This window comes from Coffea arabica, chromosome 5e (genome assembly GCF_036785885.1).
Source record: "Coffea arabica cultivar ET-39 chromosome 5e, Coffea Arabica ET-39 HiFi, whole genome shotgun sequence".
Lineage (NCBI taxonomy): Eukaryota > Viridiplantae > Streptophyta > Magnoliopsida > Gentianales > Rubiaceae > Coffea > Coffea arabica.
In genome coordinates this window covers 54,098,791-54,120,313 of record NC_092318.1, presented here as the reverse complement: position 1 = coordinate 54,120,313, position 21,523 = coordinate 54,098,791, and the positions used below count along the sequence as shown (strand labels likewise).

Sequence of the window (21,523 nt, the reverse complement as noted above, 5' to 3'; positions counted from 1 at the left end):
AACCCAACTGCTAAATTTTAGTTCAGACCAGAAAATTCCCAGGGAATAATGGACAAGAGCACGAAATATTCATCACCAAAATTTGCAGCTTCCAAGAAAAATCTGGAGGAGATACTACTACTGGATGGATGTCTGACGACAATGGATTCTTTTTGGGGGGGGGGGGCGCTTGACAATCCCATTTTATTGTTTGACCCTTTTTTACTCACTGATGTTGTGCGGCAAAAGGGTTTTTATAACATGGGAATATTGGGGGGGGGGGGGGGTGGTAGGAATGGGAATTAAAAGGGACGATACGGTGAAGGGGACTCAACGGAAAAAGGCGTCGGTAGAGAAGTCAGCATCAGAGTTGACAGAGAGACAAGGACACAACAGTAGGGTCGCAGTCTATTGCCGCTGTCAATTTCTCAATTCTGCACTGTGCTCTGCTCTTCTGGTTTGGTTTTTTTTTTTACCATTATTCACTGACCCATCAATCCACTCTATATATCTACGATTTACCATTACATTACACGAGTGCTCAGCATTTCCCGCCCCTCCTTCGTCGGGATGTGTCAAAACTTAAAAAGGTGCTGCTACAGTCCTACTGCCCTCACCACTCGCTCCATTCCAGCATATTCCGTACCCTCCCTGTTGCTGCTCTGCTACTACCGGTACCTCCTGCACCTTAACGGGTGTCGGATTATAGGACTCGGCAGGTCCTTAGCCATGTGTAGTCCTAATGGTGATTAGAATTTATTCTGGTAGCATCACGGACACATTTACACACACTAGTACTGTGTGTGTGTGTATAGGTAATTATATATATATATATATTTAAAAGTGTCTCAATCTTTTTATTTGTTTCGAGAGTTGTACTATCAATTTATCTGTATCAAGAGTAAACGAGTTTTGATTGAGGTACAAAAGGTTGATTCGAAATTTTGATTAAGAATTGATTGTTTGATAGGAAAATTTTGGAGCTCATATTTTATAAAAGTTCACCTCCAATTGAAGTTTTGAAAAAGAAAAATAATTTTTTTTTTGCACAGACAAAGTGGTCCAAATTTGCTGAAAATAGAGCACTCACTGGAAGAGAAAAAAGAGTGGTAATAAATGGAGGAAAACTTTCTAGCTAAGGGGCAGGAAAGGTGGGTTTCTTAAATGAAGAAGGGACAGGACGAAAAACAGAGATCTTTGTGCTGTGGGGCATATGTAAATCTTGTTTAGCTGAATCTCAAAGGTCGCATTCAATGGAATTTCCAGGTAGTAATTTGTTAATAGTTACACAATTATTGGGACATTAAATGCTGCATCAGGCATCAGCCAGCACAGGCATTTCGGGTTTTACGCGGAGGGGACAGTGAAAATGGATGGATGAAACCCCGAGGGGACGGTAAAAATTGGAGAGTGAGAGGTGATGTGCTCGAGGAAATACCCCCTACTACTACACCCTACGCTCTAGAGCCTCGACTGACTACACATCTTTTTTTGTTTGTCATTTCAATTCACGGAGGCCTGAGAAGACGAGATACACCTCTAGTTTAGTTTTTAACCTCTCTTAATATGACCGGGAATTTTCATTTGGCTAAATGAAGTGGTTTATAAACTCAACCACTGTCAGATCAGATGTTGGACTAGAGAAGTTTTAAGTCGAAATTCTAATGAGCCAAGACCAAACTACACCACCGTATCACTGAATAAATTTTGGACGGCATAATTCTGATTTTTATCCCCAGAATGTACGCATAAAAGGGATGAAGATGCTTAGGCATATGAAGTATGAACAAGTGTTCTGGAAAAATATCAAAACACCAAAAAAAAAAAAAGAGACCCAACCAGTAGTAATATTAATATTTAGACTAAAGGACAAGGACAAGCAGATAAACCAAATGTAACAGCAGGGGATCCTTTGTTGCCATGTTAATTGATAGTTGCACCAAAAGGGACGGTTCAAGACGTTCTTTCTGTCCTCCCAACCTTCCGCCTTGCTAGCTAATGTACCTTCCGCCTTGCTAGCTAATGTGTTGGCGCTATTCGATGTATGCTAATTTGCAGGGAAGCCAAGGACCACCATCCTGTGTACCTCATTCTCTTCTCTGCTGTCAACACCAACAAACTTGCCAACCACACCAGCACTGCTTAACAGACAGAATGACCGTGAATCAGAGACTCCGCAATTTGGGCCTTCTTTCCCCACCTTCTATCCATTTTTTGTTTCACGTGCCGAGAATTGTTTTGGCCCGCGTCACATCCTAATCAACCCACTCTACATGACGATTCCGTTGCACTTCCGAAAATATAATAGGTTGGACAGGCTTTCACCCAACCCAACCTTCAACCCCCAAAACCAGCAGATAGTAGCTTTTCCGACCAACTTCTAACCAACATTGAGTAGCAGTTACGCCTAACCCAGCGTGGATCCCCGGCCACTCAGCGAATGAGAGGCGTCAAGGCTTTCCATGCCTGCACTCCCGTCACGTTACTCAAATAGTTGAATGCGCGTTTCCCTTTGTAGCATTGAAGACGCGTCCAATTGCTGGTGGAAAAAATGCACAAAACTGCCTGGATTCACGTTTACCTTATGCGGAGTGGGTGGCAGGGTGATCAAACCACCAAACCAATCTAGGATAAGATGGAATTGGGCAAATTACCCTTCTCCCTTGGATAGAGATCAGTATATAGCTGAATGTGCCGAGCAATTGCACCCCATTCATGTCTATAAACCTGAATTACGTGCTCCCCTGGGCCGTAGACCAAGCCCCCAGTAGAATAAAATGCCGTCGCATGCCCCACCCAGGACATATGAATTAATTAACATAAAATATAGTAAATTATATTCTGACATTCGATAAAACCTCTATAATAGAAGAAACACGTTCAAATCAAGACAATACTTCAAATCCCTTGAGAACAAACAAACAGAGAGCCCAAAAGTTCTGGGGATTTTTTTCTTTTCCTATTTATTTACTACTAGCATAAAATGTTGCATCCTCAATATGCATTCAACCCATGGCATATTTCTGGGTCCAGGACCGAGCAGTGGTCTCATATTTCGCTCTATCAGTCTTGTACATGTGAGCGATCTCAGGTACGAGAGGATCATCTGGATTTGGATCAGTCAGCAAGGAGCAAATAGACAGCAGTACCTGCAAAAATCCCAAATCAAATTTACGGCTTGTCCTAAAGACCACAAGTAACAGATATCAATTTAATTATCCAACACAAACCCAACGCAAAGACCTGTTTTGCAACCACCAGGTCATGCAGGCAAATCTAAAAAACCAAGACATCTTCAGCCATTACCTTAGATATAGTGAGTGCAGGACTCCACTGCTCCTTGAGGATATCAAGACAAATGCTACCATTGCTGTTTATGTTTGGGTGGAAAACTTTGGTTTTGAAGGAGACCTGAATAACAAAAACAAGAAGGAAGCTTGAGAAATCTTGCACCAGCCAGTGATATGCTTAGTCTGGAAGCCATTCTTAAAAAAAGATTTCACGGTAGACAAACCTGTTCCAACAAAGACTACATTTCCATTGTCTTAACAACCCACTACCAACACAGAAAAGGACAGCTGCTTGACCAAAACAATTTGAAGACAAGCAATGATTCCCAACTTTATTACTACCACAGCTGCTATTACATAAACTAAATGCTTTTGGACAACCAAAGCTAGCCCATACTTCACAACTAGTCTAATTGGAACAGAACATAGACAGAAACCACCCATGTAATCGATGATGAAGGAACCCACAGTTTTTAAAAAAAAAAAAAAATAACCAAAGTAACCCTAAGCTCATCAACCCAGTCTGATCAAGTTTCGATGCACCTGTTTTCAATTTTAAAGTTCTCTCTTCCAATTCAAGAAGAAATGGCCAAAACATTAACACAAGAATGTAAATGGCCAAAACATTGACACTTACCTTAGGGGGCTTGAAAGGATAATCTGGAGGGAAATGAATAGACACAAGAAAAACACCACCCGAAAAAGGGCTTTCAGACGGGCCCATTATAGTAGCTTGCCAGTGAAACATATCCTCACCGACAGGTCCTGCAGCAATTATCCAACAATAATTTCAGCATACTAAGTGATAAAAGAGGACAAAGAGTCTTTAGCAGTTCAATTACCAACTTCCTGATACTCAAAACAAAAATAATCATCTGATTAGATAATATAATCACGCTCAACAAAGGAAAAAGAAAACCCTAACAAAGGAATATGAAGAAACCTATGTATTCCATCTGAAGGCGAAATAACATACAAACAAGGAGAAGACGATATAGACAAAACTAACAACAAAAAAATTCCATGAAGTTAAGTGATCACTCTCTATACCTAACATTATGGCATCTTTAACTCAACAATGAATATCACAACACCAAAGAAACAATTCTTATATTTTTTAGATTGCTCCAGACATGGGAAGAAGCAGCAGCTAAAATAAAATTTCACTATTATATAATACAAACACATCTTCACTGCAAACTCTCAAATATGATTCTGGTAATATAAAATTAAACGAAAGAAAGAACAAAAAAGCTGACAACCCTCTAAGTTGCCATCTACTCTGAACACATGACTAAGCAAATAGTTTTCTCTACTTATCACAAATTAATGGTGTCTACCAGAGCACCAGAAGCAGTATTTTCTACTTATCACGAATTAATGGTGTCTACCAGAGCACCAGAAGCAGGGATTCCCATAGACACAAACACCAAGTTAAACAACAGAAGCCAAAAATTTGCAAACAGAGGAGAATCACGGCTACCAAAAAGCAAGTAAATTCGGACTTACACTAAAAATGAAAATTTAAACATTTTCAGTATCATTGGCTCCACAGAATGTTGATGTGTTAAACTTATACATAGTGCTCTCGTGTACTTCCTATTCTGCATCTATTCAGCATAAGGATATTACCCTCTACAAGCCTCTCCAATATGTCAAGGCACTAAGGCCCCAACAAATGGATAGATAAACCATGCAAAGGAGGCTCAAATCCAAACAATAATGTCATAGATGAGACTTAAGAAATCTGCCATGCAAATTAACTTGATTTGCGAATTCACATATCTGGGCCCTCTTTAGACTTCAAACTGGGGCATTACAGATTGCATGACCAGCCCACTATTTGAACATGTATAACAGTATGTACATGAAAAGGAGCTACCAGATTTCATAACAAAACCTAAGTGGCCGCCCATCTGTTTGTTGATAAAAGATAAGAATAATAATTCAAGCAAAGTTAATCATACCAGCACTGCAAGAAGCAGGAGGGTCCTTCTGCAAATCCTTAAGTTCCTTCTGGATCCTCTTGGAGGCCATTACAGACTTTGAAGTTCACAATTGCAGGCAAAAAAATATTGGCTACACCATATATTCAAAAATTAATTCTCCAGTTCTTTAAATTTCAAAAAAGGCATCAAATTATTTTCACTACAAGAAAAGAGACTCAAGAAATCCAAGAAAACAGGAAATAGCCACTGTTCCCCTTTAATTAAACACCACCTAATTAAAAAGGGCCAACGACCAACATAACTGAAAAAGATATGTACGTAAAAGCTTAAACTCATCTCAAGAGCTTTCATCATAGAGAACACAAAAAACCACATGCTTAGTTAAACACCCAAAAACATCCATCAGCATAGGTAACTGTACTCTCTATAGAATTTTAACATCCAACTGCGAAGACAGAAATAAGCAAGCAAGTTAGCAGCACTTAAAAAAATTAGCCACGAGGAAAGTACCAAAGTACCTTATAAATAAAATCAACCAGTACATGCAGCATAACATTTTTGTTATCCTTTTGGTTCAGACAGACGTACATAAAAAGGATCGATCGATACATAAAATAGAAAAGCAATTACATCTATGCATGCTCAAGCCATTCAAAGTGTCGAAATGATGCATGAATAAAACGCATACAGGGAGCTATTAAAAAAAAGACGAGTATAAGGAATTTAAAACATAGATCGCACAAAAAATAAATAAATAAAGGGACAAAAAAGCCAAATCAATTAAACAAGATAAACTTATTGAGAGACACGATATGTTCAGTTATTCTCTTCCTTCCACAGTATCAAATCCCCACCAAACCACATACCCAAGGGAAGGAAGGGGGAAAAAAAAAAGAACTCTGCTACAGTACTGTGCTACGGCCTTCTTCCAGTCCCTACCCACGGTCCCCAACCCCCAACCCAAAAGAAGGAAATCATTAACAATTTAAAACCGCAGTTCAACCGATCAACCCTCCTTCTTCCCCCAGTTCTGATCCAGCCTCGGATTAACTCAATTGCTAGAAGATACACACACGCGCACGCCCCCCTCTCCCCAAAGGGAAAAAAAAACGAAGCCTTCCGGAAACCGGCGGCGGCGGCCCTAAAGGCGACACATGTAAAATTCGCATGCATAAAAACATAAAAAAATTGCACCGAAATTTTGGGGAAAATGGAGGAGTAAGGCTAGGGTTTGAAATTGGCATCGGTTACGAACCTTATTCGATTCGAGAGAGGAGAGAGAGGGGGAGGGGAAGGACGAACCCCAGACCCGTGCGGGAAATAGAAAATAAAGATAAGAAAATTTATTGGAGAAAAATAAGCCCTCGAAACTGAGTATAAATAAGCAGACGCGGCAGAAAAGTTGTAGGGGGGCTGGGGCCTGGTGGTATTTATATGGGGCTCAGTCCATGCCGCGTGTGTGTTGGGTTCCGTTGCTCCTTCCTGCTGCTGCTGGCGGTGCTTTACATGGACCTTGACCTTCCTTCCACTTCCCATCCGGTTTCCTACTCACCTTCACTTTTTTCTTTTTTTCTTTTGTCTTTGAGGAATGCCAAATAAATTGCCTCACATGACTCAGAAATTTTATGTTGATCGATCGAATTAATTATTTGACATGTCTAATAATTGGTGTCAGATTAATTGGAAAATTTGTTGATTTCATTTGGGCACATTAAAAGGTGTCATGTGCTCTGGCAAATGGGGCTTAGGTTTGTTTAAATAGCCTTATTTATGTATCCAAACGTAACTCTAAACAATTACTACTAATCAGTCTGAACATGTTATTATGATTTATAATTATAACCAATCGGGGTTGGGTCAAGTGGTAAGCAGATTGGTTCCGCTTAAGCAGGTCTCGGGTTCGAAACCTGGCGTATGCAGCTACCCTTGTTGGGAGACTCACGTACCACAGTCAGGTGTGCGATCCGGGTCGATCAACGGATTAGTCAGGACAAAACCATGGATACCGTGGCAGGCAACCAAAAAAAAAATGATTTATAATTTATAAAGTATGACAATTTTGCTGGTTTTATTTATTTATTTTTTGGCAATTTAAGATATTGAAAGCATAAACCACCTTTATTTTTATAAAGCGAGGGTATATATTTAACTCCTAGGCCTCACTTTTCAAACAAGCGGAAAAAAAATGAAAAAAGAAAAAGGAGGCTTAGGTCTGATTACATTAAAGTGGTCCACGATTCTTTATTCCTTTTATTCGGTTGACAGCAAATAAGTTCCGGCAATATTTAAAAGGAAAAAAAAAAAAAAAGGAGGACCATTTCCTCATATCATTACTTTTGATGGTGAAATTATCCAATGGAAACCGTCTTCCAATGTGCCTGCTTAGGCACACCATGCTAATTCATAGCTTGAAAATTACGCCAATTTATTAATCAAATATTTTCTTAAAGCATTTGCATATTATTCCCAAATGATATTTATATCAACAAAATCCAAGTACTTTACAGAAACTGTGAAAAGCCCGTTTAAATTGTATTTTCTAAATAATTTCTGAAAAAAATTACTTTATTACTTTTTTAGAATGTGACGCACATGAAATCGAAAAGTAATAAAGACAATTCAAACAAAGACCAAAGTAACACAAAAGATGAAAAGAAAGTGAATAAGTATTCAAGTGGACGATATGCCGTCTTGTTTTATAAACAACAGCCCATAAGTTACTGGGCTGATATTAAGCTATGCAATTTTTCCCAGGCCACGCCTGTTGGCCCACGCCAACTATGAGCATTAGCAAATGGGCGGTCAATCATGAGACGCAAGACTTGAAAATCCAATTTATCGCGATCACCGGCGGAATGCTGCTGCCATCAAATGCTAAGGGAATTATAAAAATATACATAAAAAATATGGGCTAATTATATCGACCTCCCCTAAAGTTTAGCTAAACTATCAATTTAACCTCAAAGTTTGACCAAATAACAGATATACCCCTATGCCAAACATCTGCTAATATATGACCAACGGGGTCAATGAAATGACAAAAATCCCGGTACACAAAACAACATTTAATTTTACTCAATGTACCAATTGGTCATTACCAAACAAGTTTATAAGAGGGGATGAGCATTGACAAACTTGATACCGATGAATTGTAATAAGGACATTATTTAGTAACGGTTAGTGCAATTAGATTTTGTTAACCAAATAAGAATACATTAAGAGTTAATATTAAATTCACTGATGGTGTATGCATTATCATAATTGAATATATGACATATATGTAAATTTTTTACTTTAAATTTAAATTTAAATTTAAATTAATTGTCATGCATTCAACAAAAATAGTTTATATTTACTTCTTATCAATTTATATGATAGCCAAAGGTAAAGGGCAACCATATATGCTAGGTAATAAGTGGCAATTTTTGTGATAGTAATACTAACACTGAAGTAACAAAATCAATACATCAGAGTTAAGCTGTGAATGTCAAGACAAGTTTGTTCAGTCAACGAGGTTAGATTACTCGAGGTTGTATATCTGAAAATTTTGCTTTTGGTATGAGAATTGTATCGACCAACTATGCATAATAATCTTATAAGCGAGTTGTAGTACCAAATGCATGGTGTGTTAGTAACCAAAGTAAATCTAAAATTTTTCAAACCAAAAAGGCAAATAAAGGGAGAGGGAGTCAAGTGGTGATAGTGATCATTAACAAAAATATGTCCAACGTTTGTTAAAGATGTGGATTTCTTGTTTTATTAACATTCATCATCAGAGAGAATAAGGGAAGCGGCCATTTTTGTGGGTTCTGTTTGGATTACATTTTTTTAGTTTTTTTATAGAAAAATTATTGTAACGATTTGATATTATATATATATATATAATGTAAAAAGGTGATGAAAAGATATATTTCTTTGAAAAATTGCAATTCAAACACAGCTTTAAGAAATACTTTGGGGCGTAGAAAATTTGGGGCGTAGAAAGAAATACTTTAGAAGATTGGGTTGGACAGAGAAAGCGAGACGATACGTGGTGGGTTCAGCACGAATCCTGGAGTTAAATAGTCTCACCAGCAGAAACTCAGCTAATTAATATACCCAACAAATCCAAATGTTCCAGGACTGAATTTACCCATCACGTGTCTCGTATCTCAGCCACCATCTCCTCCACCAAGTCCATCAGGACAACCACACACGTTCACGTCCTCGCGCACATTTATGCTAGTACTATTTCATATCTACTACTTCGATATTTTTTGATTGTTTTTGTTTTTCCTGGGTCACTCTGTTTTGTGATCTGGAGCACAATCGTCGTACATCACATCTTGCCCCCTATAAGATACAGTTCAGAGAAGCAAGAGTGAGATTCGTCCTTTTTTCCTTTTTTATGGTTTTTGATCTTGTGAATTTTCAGCGGGGAAAAGAGTGCAGTGATTCTGTTTTGTTCCATATTTCGTCTCCTCGCAGCTCTAAAACTAAGGTTAGTATCTTATATTTTTGGAGCATCTCTTTCTTTGTTTCATTTTTATAGATTCTGTTGAAGAAATGATTGGTTTGTTTTTTGTAGTGTTGTAGAATTGCATTTTTTTTAGACTCTAGTTGCAAAGTTTTTTTTTTTTTTTTTTTGTCTTTTTCTGTTATTGTTTGATTTTCCCATTTTTGGGTGCTGACAAATCAGAGGAGAAAGGAAGTGAAAGTTGGGATCTTTATTTATTTGGTCTCCCGTCTATTTTCCATCTAACTCTCCTATCCTCGTTACCAAGATTATTTAGAGACTGTCTGGCATGGGCAACAGATATTTGAATATGGTTGAGATTTCTAGTTATCAATCCTTGGATCTCGGCAAAGAGCCTGTAAATGACAATGTTTCAGATACTGCCTTTCGTTATCATATACTTGTTCCTGCATGATTTTTTTATTATCTTATTGATTGTCGTCAACTTCATGAGAAAGTACGGGAGTATCCTCATTCTTCAAGAACGATTAGGCTTTGCTTTAAATTTTTTTCGGCTGTCCAGGATGATGCAAGGATAATTGTTTCAGATAGTGTTGAATAAACACGGGCCTGTGTTTTACTGTCCTTGTGTCAATTTGTACCGGTTCGATCTTCATGTTATTTCAGACCAAAGTTACCAGGCCATTATAGATTAGACATCGATAGTTGCGGATGTGTGTTGTTGAAGTCCTTTAACATTTAAGGTTTTCAAATGGGTTTAGAAATTTCTTGTTCCTGTGTTTGATCCCAATTTAAAATCAGAAAAAATTTCAATTGAAAATATCCTTACTGTAGCATGTGGGGATGGTAATATTGTTAAGGTTAACGTTAGACTGCATGAGTACATCCTTTCTCAACAGACATATGGGTCGTCATACATTGACAAGTTGTCAAATTGCCAGATTGCAATGGTGATATGGTTCTGGAATTGCTATTACTACTGTCCTATGATGTTAAGTACTGTTTTCAGTAGTGACAGACAACTTCCCTTCATGCTTTCAAATGGCACATCTATCAAGCTAGAACTATAATTAGATGATGCTTGTTCTATTAGAAATAAAAATTTAATCTAACAACATAGTTGCGAAAGATAAATGCTCTTTTGGGAGAAGCTTATTTTGCTTATCAGCTAATGCAGCATACTTACTAGATGTGTTTTGTTTTTGCCCTAGAAATCTTTGCACCTCTGTAACCATCTCAGGGACCACCATTTGAAATCTTGAATGCCAATGTATGTATCTTTTCTTGCTTTTCCTCAAGCAGGCAAATATGTTCCCCTTGATATTGTAAAAAATATAGTTGGAGTAGATGTGCAAGCTACTGATCGTTATCAAAGGGTGAAAGCTACTCAGTTCCCTTTAACAGCTTAGAGTTTAACTACAGTACCAACAGGTTCAGTTTGAAGTAAAAAGGAAAAAGTGCGATGATTATCTTATTGGCAATATAAAAATCATGCCTTTTGTTTATTTGTCCATTAGAAGTTGATGAAGTGGCAATTAATTTATTTAGTGGCTGAACTTAAGAATATAAAACAAAAGTGACCACCTTTCTGTATTCGGGATATGTTGGTGTCCAAGTCTTCTCACATTCCATGATTTGTGTAATGGTATGTTTGCTCGTGTATAAGATGGAGTTATTTGTGTGCAGCTTCACAAAATTGTTACTTTTCCTCTTCAAAACTACACAAGGATGCTCTAATTAACATTGTTCTGCTCTGTCAGTTTGGATGTGCCAGAGTTTTTCACGGTAATTCAAAATGGGAGGTGTACTGCAAAAGGGTGAATCTCCGAAGGCTTATTTACCTGAGACAAAGCTTGAGGCCAAAATCGTCGGGGCAATGCAGAGGAGAGAAAGTGAAGGCAGCTCTGCTAAATCTTTCAACAGCATAATCTTGAAATTCCCCAAAATTGATGAGAATCTCAGAAAATGTAAAGCTATATTTCAGGAATTTGGTATGTACCAAAATCCATGCATTGTTTTTCTCAGACTGCATTTAAAATTCGGCCTTTTGAACTCAACATTTGATGTATTCATAGCCTCAAACTACATGTCTAATTGTGGAAATAGAATTTTGTTGGCAGTTTATGTCATTCCAAAGTTTGAAGAAAAAATCAGCTGCTAGCAAATGTAATCTGATAAGTATCATCTTTTGATCATTGATGTTCCCTGTCCTGTGATGGATAAACATAGAATGCTTTTCTGTTTTCATTTCTTCATTTATGAATGCCATCAGTTCTTTGCAATTTGTTTTGGTCGTTGATTATTATACACATGTCCTCATATTTTTCTTTGCCTACTCACTGTTCCCTTACCAATTACATCAAGAAACAAGGTTCTCGCTAGACTAATTTGTACTAATTTATTTGCATACCTATTTGTAGACATGGATGGAAATGGTGCCATAGATCCACAAGAACTAAAACAGTGTTTCAGAAAACTGGAGATTAGTTTTTCAGACGAGGAAATCAATGATCTCTTTGAAGCATGTGATATTAATGATGATATGGGAATGAAGTTCAATGAATTTATTGTTCTTCTTTGCCTTGTCTATCTTCTGAAGAATGACCCTGCTGCTGAGCATGCTGTATCCAGAATGTCATTTTCTGTTCTTAGATTCCCTCTTAACTTGGCTTCATCCTAAGTAATTGGATTTGTCATTGCAGACAAGTTTTTGTGATTAATAAAGGGCTACAACATTTTAGCGCATGTATCATCTCTAATCTGTTTTCACCAAAGAAGAGTAGTGATCTGTTTGTCTTTGCGTTCTTCTTTATCATGCACTTCTCTTCATTAAAACATTATAACCTTTGATTTTTCTCATTATTGCAATGCTATAGCTGCTTATTCCTAGAGTGTATTGTTGGATTTATATGCTGCATTAGTGCCTTTCACATGCATGAGGAAGTAAAGCGTGCATGGAGATTCTCTTCCTGTCCTTCCCTTCCACCCTCCTTCCCACCTCCCTTTCTTGGGAATTTTTTCCTTGACAGTAGAAGAAATCACGAATTGGACTGCCAAATCTTGAGGCTACATTTGAAACGTTGGTTGATGCTTTTGTATTTCTGGACAAGAACAAAGATGGTCAGGTCAGCAAGAATGAGATGGTTGAAGCAATAAATGAAACCACCTCAGGAGAGAGGTCATCTGGGCGTATTGCCATGAAAAGATTTGGTGAGTTCCTCCCACCTCTCAGTCTCTTGCTCAAACACGAAATGCTTAGTGAATGCATACAGCTCGGCCAGGATGATGCTTCTTGAGTTTCTTTTGATGAATTTGTGGTTATCTGTGCTGTAAGCCACTTATTTCTTTAGTGTAAGTGATTGCTAAATACCTTACAAAGGCCACTTGGCCCACTTAAGTTTCTTATGTGCAAAGAGAGTCAGTATTGTTGTGGATTTATTGCTGGATTCACATCCTGGCGTCCAATTTAGGAAATTGGTGTCAGTTTCCTGAGTCCTTATAGTTATCAAACTGACTTGTAAATGCATCCGGAATCATTTCTTTTTCTTATTTGCTTATAGTTATTATTCCAGACAAAGTATGAAACTTTCTGCTGCATTCACTTGGTACATTTTTTGTGGTCGTTTGGGCTGACTGGTAGCTTGGTGTTTGGAGCATGGAGAACGTGATTTCATACTATTGGTATGGTACACTCGTTTATTTGCCGAAGCCTCTGACAGCAATTTGTTCTGTTCTTGCAGAAGAGATGGACTGGGATAAGAATGGAATGGTCAATTTCAAGGAATTCCTTTTTGCTTTTACTCGGTGGGTTGGAATAGAGGATAACGATGATGATGATGATGATGAAGGCGCCGAGGAGTAGGGATGATTATAGTATTTTGAAGTATCTTATTTCTATCTCTAGGCATATTGAGGAAGACTTCGGAGTAAATACTTTGTGAACAATGTGATCTCGACTGCAATAGGCTTTAGCTTTTCCAGTAATAAGTTAGTAAATTTGAACGCTGAACTGATCATGGTTATCAAATCTCACCACTCCAAATTCCTATTGTATATACTCTGTGACTGTAAATGGAGATCCACTATGCCTAATTTTGAGCTCTGCGTTGAATTGTTGGAGGTCCACTATTTTGAGCTCTCTGTCGAGTTGCTGCATCCACTGCCTCCTGAAGTTGTTTATTAGCTAAACTTCTTTAGCTAAAATCATGCTTACTACGAGAATCTTTAGCATTCAAACTTCTATGAAGTGTTTGTAGACCCTTTCTTTGTCACAGATGATGTGTTCTTGAAGTGTGCCACATGGTAGTCGACACTTGTATCTCTCCACCATTGTAAAGCATAAAGCAAACCATAAATAGATTTTATCACTCTTTGGGTCTCCATCTTTCTTTTTCAATGTTATCGATCTTATTTCTGCTCATCTCTCGTTTTCTAAATTGTATGCATAAAGCATAAAATGCTATAGAAAGCTACTATCAGTGAAGCATTCGTAGAGCTGTACTAGCGTCTATCTTGTGAAACCTCGTTCCAAACGCTATTCTGCTTATGAGTGCTGTAACATTGACTGCTGTACTGATTGCTCTAACATGACCAACAACATTGACTGCTGTACTGATTGCTCTAACATGACCAACAACATTGACATACCCCTTATAAACCTCAAGTTGGACTTAAAAAGAAAACATGCAGATCAGAAGGAAAACCGCTATTTTGAGCCTTTAACCACACACACAATTTGAAAGCTCGTTAGTTTTGCACTTCTTTCCTTGAGAGGAGCCCTTGAAGAAAGGAACGTTGGATGAGGCATTGAAGGCTCAAAAATTTAACTAAGACCGAAAGCTCTATAGAATAAATGTAGCTCACATGAAAGCAACCTGCTCAGAACAAAAAATAAGCTAAAAGAACAAGCCGAGAATATGGAAGAGGTCATTGAAGCATACAACTCATAAAATCACTTCCAAAAGAATGCCTCAACAGAACTAAAGAAGCAATCCTACGCTTATTGTACATACGTCTGACAGCAATGGTGACCTTTTTACATGTCTTACAAGAATCCCCATGTTATCAAAACTTCCATCACACTCTTACAATGAGAGAGACTATAGCACAAGAATAGCATTGTAAAGCAAATGCTCCACCAAGCAAGGAAAGTGTTCATAAGCAAACCCTCAGACCCCTAAGGTCTGTTACTATGTTATACTCTTGCTATTTATCTTCCAAGTAGTATGAAACACACTTCATATCATATAGAAACAAGTTAGAACCGGCAGAGTAGCACCAGTGCCCCGATGGCATTTGGAAGGATCTGCTGACCCAGCAATACCTTTGCATGCGGAACTGCTATTCACTGGAGAGATCAACACACAAGCTCCAAAAGCCAATCACCAAAAGGGATGGATTACCCCCTCGTTTTGGCCCTCTTCATCCCAAGGCTGTTATGGAAAGGGGACACAGATCCAGACATTTGGGAACCTTCTTCACGAAGAGTGCCATTAATCATGGCGAGTTCTCGTAACTGCTGCTTTTTATAGAAGTCCTGAGATTCATCCTGCATTTGAAGAGGACAGAATGCTTCATCATTGGATATCCCAATCTGTAAATATCTGTCTCCATTAAAATGCTGAGGAATTGCAGAAACGATTGAATTTCACAGGAGGAAGAGCATATATACATACCACAGGCTTCAGCAAATCCTCAAGTATCTCACGTGCTTGCATCAGACGAGCGTCGATTACCTCAACTGGCAATTCTGCTTCAACTAGTATGTGAAGTGGTTCATTTAGATGTTCATATCCTGGTTTGCCTCTCATCATGTCTTCCTTTTATATTGAACAATATTAAAGTTGTTATATTAATTTATGGTGATCCACAAGCTATTCACTGTATTTATGGGGAAGACCACCAAAATCATTCTAGTCGTTACCTTTGTTGGGTCCTTAATGCTGCCACGGCCTCGAATGAGAACACGACAGTCAGTATTGGCTTCAACTCTCTTGAGAGAGTTCCCTCTAGGACCAAGGAGGCGTCCAACAAAATTAAACTGCAAAAGCAAGTTCTTCAAGTGAGTTTTAGAAAATCATGCATCATAACAACATAGAAACAGCAAATCCTGATCATACATTAGGATACTGTTCCACTGGAATGTCAACCCTGATTGTGCGTTTCACTATAAGACCTGATGAGCTTGCTTGAGAACCTAACCAATTTTGTGCAGATGGTGGCTGCATCAGACCTGATATCTGCAGAGTACGATCCCAAATATGGTCAACAAGGAAAGGACAACATCAGAAATTTCACATTTTATTTCCCATATAGCATGTGAGTGTTTCCACTGGGATGATACACAGATCCAATTCCAAAAACATTGAACGGGGAACTATGACAAAACAAATCCCTCAAAGGACCATACAAATGTATACCACCCACTAGATTTAGACACTACAAAACCATTCTTATATCGAAGTAAAATTAGATAACTGTGAAGTTAACAAGTTAATAGAGAATTGAAACCAGAATCCTAATGATCAGTGCATGTTATTACTGGAAAGTATAGAATATTCCTATACTGTTTAAATCGAATTTTCAAGAATTATCAATAGCCTGTTAGCACAATCACAGGTTAATTTTTCTTTTTTCACAGGTTAAATGTTCTTAGATTAATATCAATAACTTCTTTTAGCACATACAAACTCAAATGGTGGAGTTACTTAAAATATACATGTGCTTCCCCAAGTGGGCAGAACGAAGCAATGTGCTCTATCAGCATCCAATGCATTACCAATACAAAGAATTGAGTAAAGAAATATTCAGATTCATATGAAAGCAACAACAGGAATATCTCTAGTATGAGCATATATTAATATGAAAGACAGCAAATCTTTGCAACATTCTGCCAAGAAAGTTGATTACAGTGAAGAGAACAATCAGCTAACTGCAAAAGAAATTTTGAACCAAGAAGCTCAGTTAAATATACATGACATTCTTGATGTTGTTAGCTTCTAAATACCTGTCATGGGGGAAACGCAAGTTAAAAGTTAAACGGCACTAGGAAAAGAAACCTAGTTAGTACTGATGTAAAAGAACTGTGTCAAGATGCTTCTGAAAAACAGTAAAGAATTAGATAAAACAAAGGTTATGTTAATGGTTAGTATCCATACTTCGGATTGAAATGGTGATGCCCATCTGTTCACATTAGCTCCTCCATGTGAATATATTCCTCCTGAAGCCAGGGGGCTAGCATGTTCAAGCCCACTTTGATCTAAAACTGATGCATTCCCCAAGAGTGTGGTTACACGCAATATTTCTGCTTCAAAAAGGTCAATTTTCAAGAATAAGATGTACCAGTTAGCATTTGTTAAATAATTAGTCAGCAGTCACCACAATATCGATAGATTCTAAGGATTCTTAACTGGTTAGTTAATGAACAATACTTCCAAACCTGACAAGCTTAGTCATTCAGAAGAATGTAGCCTAGGGTGAGGGACAACGAAAGTCTAGTACAGTCAAATACGGATATAATACATAGTCGTAATAAATCATGCTAGAATTATTGTTTCTAAAAGACAAGGATATCAGTATATCAGTAACTCAGTGCCTAGTTAAAACCTTACACAAAGAGTGATAACCAAGTCAACGAAGATAGGTACTCTTTTTCCTCTAGGAAGGTGAAAACGTTAGACACCGAGAAGACAATAAATCCCAAGCCCCAAGGAATAAACGACAGGAGCGATCCACATGCTTCAGCAGTTTCAACTCAGAAACATACATCACCAGCCAAGGCAACTGATTTTGATCGGTCTCCCTCTAAAGGCTGAGCCTTGAATACTAGACCAAATGTATGATTCCCTCCATTAAAGAGGACTTTATTAGCCATAATCTGTAATCCACTTGATAGAGTCTGAAAGCAAATTAGAATCAAATTTATTCAACTGACCATTTGACTTGATACCAAACTCAAACTTTACTTCACGATTCATAAAGTTTTCAAAAGAAAGCCAGATTTTATATGCAGGATGCCTTATTTCCAATAGTAAAGACAACCAATTTAATTCTTTTAACTGCTAATTGCGGAAGACAGAAACATAGTGATCCTAACTCCTAAGCACAATGAAAAAAATTCATCTACATATCCACTCAATATGGACCTTAGAGATTTAAAGAAACAGATTTAAAATAATTAAATATAGCCACCTCCTATTTTTTGAGTATGTCCAGGATATACAATTTCACATGTCGGAGACATGTCCTACAACACCTACCTTTACTAACCACCCCCCCCCCCCCAAAAAAAAATCAAGACCATCTTTTAAACTCATACTCTGTTCTTAACCCTGGATGGAGTAGTAAATCTTCACTCAACAGAAACATGAAAAAAGTATATCACTTCTCTTCTAATTGGCAATCATAATCGGTTTCAAACATTTAAAGCTGCTAATTCAAGATTAGAAAGTGGTAACTTCTGTAATCTCCATGCTATTGTCCTCCAGCATCAATAAAGAATCAGTATAATGGGATTCTTCAGATGCCTTAATGCTCGTCCACCCCCTTTCTCCATGACGTTAGCTCTCCATTATTAACCAACAACACATGTTCTTTTCCATCTATTCCTTCTCCAGAATACCAAATGGCATTTTTTCTCCAAATAATTCTTTCCCTACCACTAATTTCATCTCCCAAAGAACTTAGTCAAGAGCCTCCACCCTTTCTCGGCCTCCTTCCCCACCATAACCAACCTTTCAGAATCTGATCACATCACCATAATCATGACGAGAATCACCAATCTACTACAGAGTCTGCAGCAGTTCTAATACCAATTTATGCTCGATGATACCAAGCTAATTATGCAACATGATCTTCCAATTCTATGACCTCCTTTCTGGCTAGTTCTCACATCTGCTGCCCCCAACCCCCAAACCAGATGACGACACAAGCAGTTTCCTGCAAGTTACTGTGAAAATTTTCCATTTTCCCACTTGCTCACTAGCTTCCCCTTTCTTAGTCACAAGAGTTGAGTAACTTTTCTCTATCAAAGAGACAAGCTTTCAAAATGCAATAAAAACTAATGTCCTTGAGCCCTATCCTTCGATGGCTAAACTCTGGCACTACAGTAGTGGAAAGGAGAGAACTAGACATAGAAAATAGAAATGCTCATTCATTTCAGAATGTGACAATTGTTTAATGGTTACCATGGCTAGCCAAATTGGTGCATGGTGCTTTAGAAAGCACAACTATAGTTATTAAGCAATGACTTGTCAAAATTAGTTGCTGAGCGGACGTAGCTGGAACAAAGACAGTAGAAGGTACTGGTTGTCACAGGATTAACAAAAGATATACTTTTTATGCTTTTGGAAATGACATGAGTGCCGGTGGTGGTTTATTACATAAGATCTGCAGAGATTGTGATAATTGGTGGATCAGATTTTGCAACGATTTATGACTAGAAATGGAAATAGCAAAAGGGAAACAGAAATAATGCACCACATCATATGAACTTTAATGATATTTAGTGAAGGCACAGATATTTTAACGATCAGAGCAATCTCCATATTGCTATTGCAGGAATACAGGAAGCAAGTCTTCAGAAGAGAGCCAGAAACAGCAAATGATCCTAAAATTATTCACTAAATGACACAACTATTAAAGAGCCAACAAGACAACTACTAAACAACACATGTTATGTGCCACAAGATCCTTAAATAAGACACTTCCTTGATGATTTATACAAGGTAACTCGATGATCACGATCTACTTCAAACATTTCTGCCTTTCTCTACTCTTTTTCTTTTCCTTTTTTCTTTTTCCGCCCAATAAACACCAGGCATACTCAGGTGGGGAAAGAATGCAGGGATCAAAGCAAACATCTAGGTACATAGAAGATATTTAGTAGGGTAGTCAGAGCTAACAGCATTTCAATAAATGAAAAAAGCAAAAGCATCCTTGTGGGCCTATATTCAATGAACTGGATGCGGCATTAAAGCCTTCACCAAAATAATCAGTACAACTGTAACCACTTGCTCATTTGTAATGCAAACCAAGATAAAAATTTCATCTCTAGGTCCTGGGCCCATCTTCCACCGAAGACTATTCTACGTGCCAAAAGCTACCAAAACTCAAGAATTATTAAGTTAGGAACGATACAGGGGAAATGCTACTTTAACAGATTTGTTTAGTCATGTGTGTGGCCGGCACAACTACGTCAACTTGAGATACAGTAAACACAAGTGTAAAGTTTCATTCAGCCACGTGTTTAGCCATCACAAACACGTCAACTCTATTCTACAGCCACGTGCTCCACAGTTAATTAGCTTCTACCACAATATTACATGCACAAATAAGACCAACATAATAAATGGATAAAAGATTTATTTATCAAGTCAATCTCATACTCAATAATAAGGAACATAAGAAAGATCCAGTAGAAATTGCCCAAGATGGATGTCATGAGTAATTTTCTTCCCAAGTTTTCTTTTGATGTTATCCTTGCCAGACTTGTATGAAGCCTTAAAACAAGCTCATCAAGCAAAGTAGAAGAATATCCTTTATGGGATTTACTGACTCTGCAAGTGATCTCATGACATTATCCAGACAACCACCAAAGGCAGTCATGAATTGATTCGTCAAAGACTCAAAGATGTGTGGGTCAGCTAAAGCAAACCAGAGATTAGTGAAAAAAATTGTAAAAATAGGCTGTAACAACTTCAACCATCTCATCAAAACGTCCCATGGGCGGCAACCATATCTAACATAGACAGACAATTACTACTATTAAACATAAACCAGAAACCCTCCTGCCGAGCCATTGAACCACAACAGCTAGCAGGAGATAATCTAAATAGTGAAGCTACCAGCTTACCCTGATTCAACAGTCGATAACTATGGGGCAGCACTGGCATAAACGGATTAAGCTTATGCCTTTCCGCAAGTAACTCGGATAAATACCTGGCAACCAACGAACATAAAAGATTACAACACCAGCCAGCGCTTATGAAGGAAATAAATCACAAGAAATTTCTAGCAATATAAAACAACAGAAAACAAAAGGAGAAGTGTGGGTATAATCAAAAGCAGCAGGCTTTAACATATATAAAACGAACCCGTCAATCCAAAGAAAGCAGGAAGTTAATTGAATCGAAAAAAAGATCTAAACTTGATTAGAAAGGAGGTCATACTTTTCCTGCTCAGCAAGGGCGGAGGCGGCGGAGCGTAGACCACTGGCGGCGGCGGGGCCGATGTGAGGAGAGTGAGGGGCAGAGGGAGAGGGCGAGTAAGCCATGTACCTTCCAGACGACATCTCGTCTTTCTTTATTCACCGCCCGCCGATGTCTCCTTCAGATCCACCGACCAGTCAGTCCCTCGCTCCCTCTCTCTACTCTATATTATAGAATGAGTAGAGGCCAGAGATGATGACTATTATGGCTGAGGAGGCGTCGGTGAATGAAAAGGAAAGAAAAAAGAGAGACCAAAAAAAAAAAAAGGAAAGAATAGCAATACTAGTGAGTAACAAGTACTGATACTATAATTAAGTGCTGACTACTGCTAGTAGTACGTAAACACTAGAAAGAAAGTAAAAAAAGAACTAAGAAGGCCTGTTAATTTTTTTGTACAGAGGAGAGGAGGAGAGAATATTTATATTTATATTTATATTGAACGGGATGGATGGACAATTTTTCCAAAGGCCAGTGACGGAGTCAGGCGGTGCTGTGCTGTGCTGCGCTGCTAATCCCTCTATCGGTCTATCCCAGTGATTCCAGTCCACTGTGTCCATTGCCGTTTACTCCACTCCCTCATTCACAGTCACACACGTATTCATGTATGTCAGTCATTTTGCACTCCACTGCCAATGCATCCTC

The 21,523-nt window shown here is 38.1% G+C and overlaps 3 protein-coding genes across 5 annotated transcripts; 1 reads left to right on the top strand and 2 right to left on the bottom strand.

Annotated features, from left to right (window-relative positions):
• Positions 1–2,806: 2,806 nt before the first annotated feature.
• LOC113688371 (ubiquitin-conjugating enzyme E2-17 kDa) lies at positions 2,807–6,624 on the bottom strand. Of its 2 annotated transcripts, XM_027206177.2 has the most exons (5): positions 6,474–6,624; positions 5,237–5,348; positions 3,907–4,034; positions 3,286–3,390; positions 2,807–3,128 (listed from the first exon to the last, which is right to left on the bottom strand). In XM_027206177.2, exons 2-5 carry the CDS (start codon positions 5,304–5,306, stop codon positions 2,985–2,987), a joined length of 447 nt encoding a protein of 148 aa, XP_027061978.1. In that variant the 5' UTR covers positions 5,307–5,348; positions 6,474–6,624; the 3' UTR covers positions 2,807–2,984. The 2 variants fall into 2 exon arrangements, with proteins under 2 accessions (XP_027061978.1, XP_071905508.1); XM_072049407.1 differs by lacking the exon at positions 5,237–5,348 and having other exon boundaries at positions 6,474–6,598.
• Positions 6,625–9,309: 2,685 nt separating this feature from the next.
• LOC113688370 (probable calcium-binding protein CML21) lies at positions 9,310–13,776 on the top strand. The gene is made up of 5 exons (XM_027206176.2): positions 9,310–9,698; positions 11,435–11,665; positions 12,095–12,297; positions 12,710–12,884; positions 13,415–13,776. The coding sequence occupies exons 2-5, from the start codon at positions 11,470–11,472 to the stop codon at positions 13,534–13,536; spliced, it is 696 nt and encodes a 231-aa protein (XP_027061977.1). The 5' UTR covers positions 9,310–9,698; positions 11,435–11,469; the 3' UTR covers positions 13,537–13,776.
• An 813-nt stretch (positions 13,777–14,589) lies between these two features.
• On the bottom strand, positions 14,590–21,156 carry LOC113688367 (KH domain-containing protein At5g56140-like). Of its 2 annotated transcripts, none has more exons than XM_027206175.2 (7): positions 20,843–21,156; positions 20,527–20,612; positions 16,832–16,977; positions 15,794–15,913; positions 15,598–15,714; positions 15,350–15,493; positions 14,590–15,222 (listed from the first exon to the last, which is right to left on the bottom strand). In XM_027206175.2, the coding sequence occupies exons 1-7, from the start codon at positions 20,962–20,964 to the stop codon at positions 15,073–15,075; spliced, it is 885 nt and encodes a 294-aa protein (XP_027061976.1). In that variant the 5' UTR covers positions 20,965–21,156; the 3' UTR covers positions 14,590–15,072. The 2 variants fall into 2 exon arrangements, with proteins under 2 accessions (XP_027061976.1, XP_027061975.1); XM_027206174.2 differs by having other exon boundaries at positions 14,590–15,267; positions 20,843–21,095.
• Positions 21,157–21,523: the final 367 nt, after the last annotated feature.

What these genes read in the sequence shown, in the direction of transcription:
- LOC113688371 (XM_027206177.2), bottom strand. Translation starts at nt 5,306, where the DNA reads ATGGCCTCCAAGAGGATCCAGAAGGAACTTAAGGATTTGCAGAAGGAC. An exon ending in ATCCTTTCAAGCCCCCTAAG is followed by an intron (nt 3,391 to 3,906) that starts GTAAGTGTCAAT and finishes TTTGTTATTCAG; the next exon opens with GTCTCCTTCAAAACCAAAGT. An exon ending in CTGCACTCACTATATCTAAG is followed by an intron (nt 3,129 to 3,285) that starts GTAATGGCTGAA and finishes GGATTTTTGCAG; the next exon opens with GTACTGCTGTCTATTTGCTC.
- LOC113688370 (XM_027206176.2), top strand. Translation starts at nt 11,470, where the DNA reads ATGGGAGGTGTACTGCAAAAGGGTGAATCTCCGAAGGCTTATTTACCT. An exon ending in ACCCTGCTGCTGAGCATGCT is followed by an intron (nt 12,298 to 12,709) that starts GTATCCAGAATG and finishes TGACAGTAGAAG; the next exon opens with AAATCACGAATTGGACTGCC. An exon ending in TATTGCCATGAAAAGATTTG is followed by an intron (nt 12,885 to 13,414) that starts GTGAGTTCCTCC and finishes CTGTTCTTGCAG; the next exon opens with AAGAGATGGACTGGGATAAG.
- LOC113688367 (XM_027206174.2), bottom strand. Translation starts at nt 20,964, where the DNA reads ATGTCGTCTGGAAGGTACATGGCTTACTCGCCCTCTCCCTCTGCCCCT. An exon ending in CATCACCATTTCAATCCGAA is followed by an intron (nt 15,914 to 16,831) that starts GTATGGATACTA and finishes CGTACTCTGCAG; the next exon opens with ATATCAGGTCTGATGCAGCC. An exon ending in CAGTGGAACAGTATCCTAAT is followed by an intron (nt 15,715 to 15,793) that starts GTATGATCAGGA and finishes TTGCTTTTGCAG; the next exon opens with TTTAATTTTGTTGGACGCCT.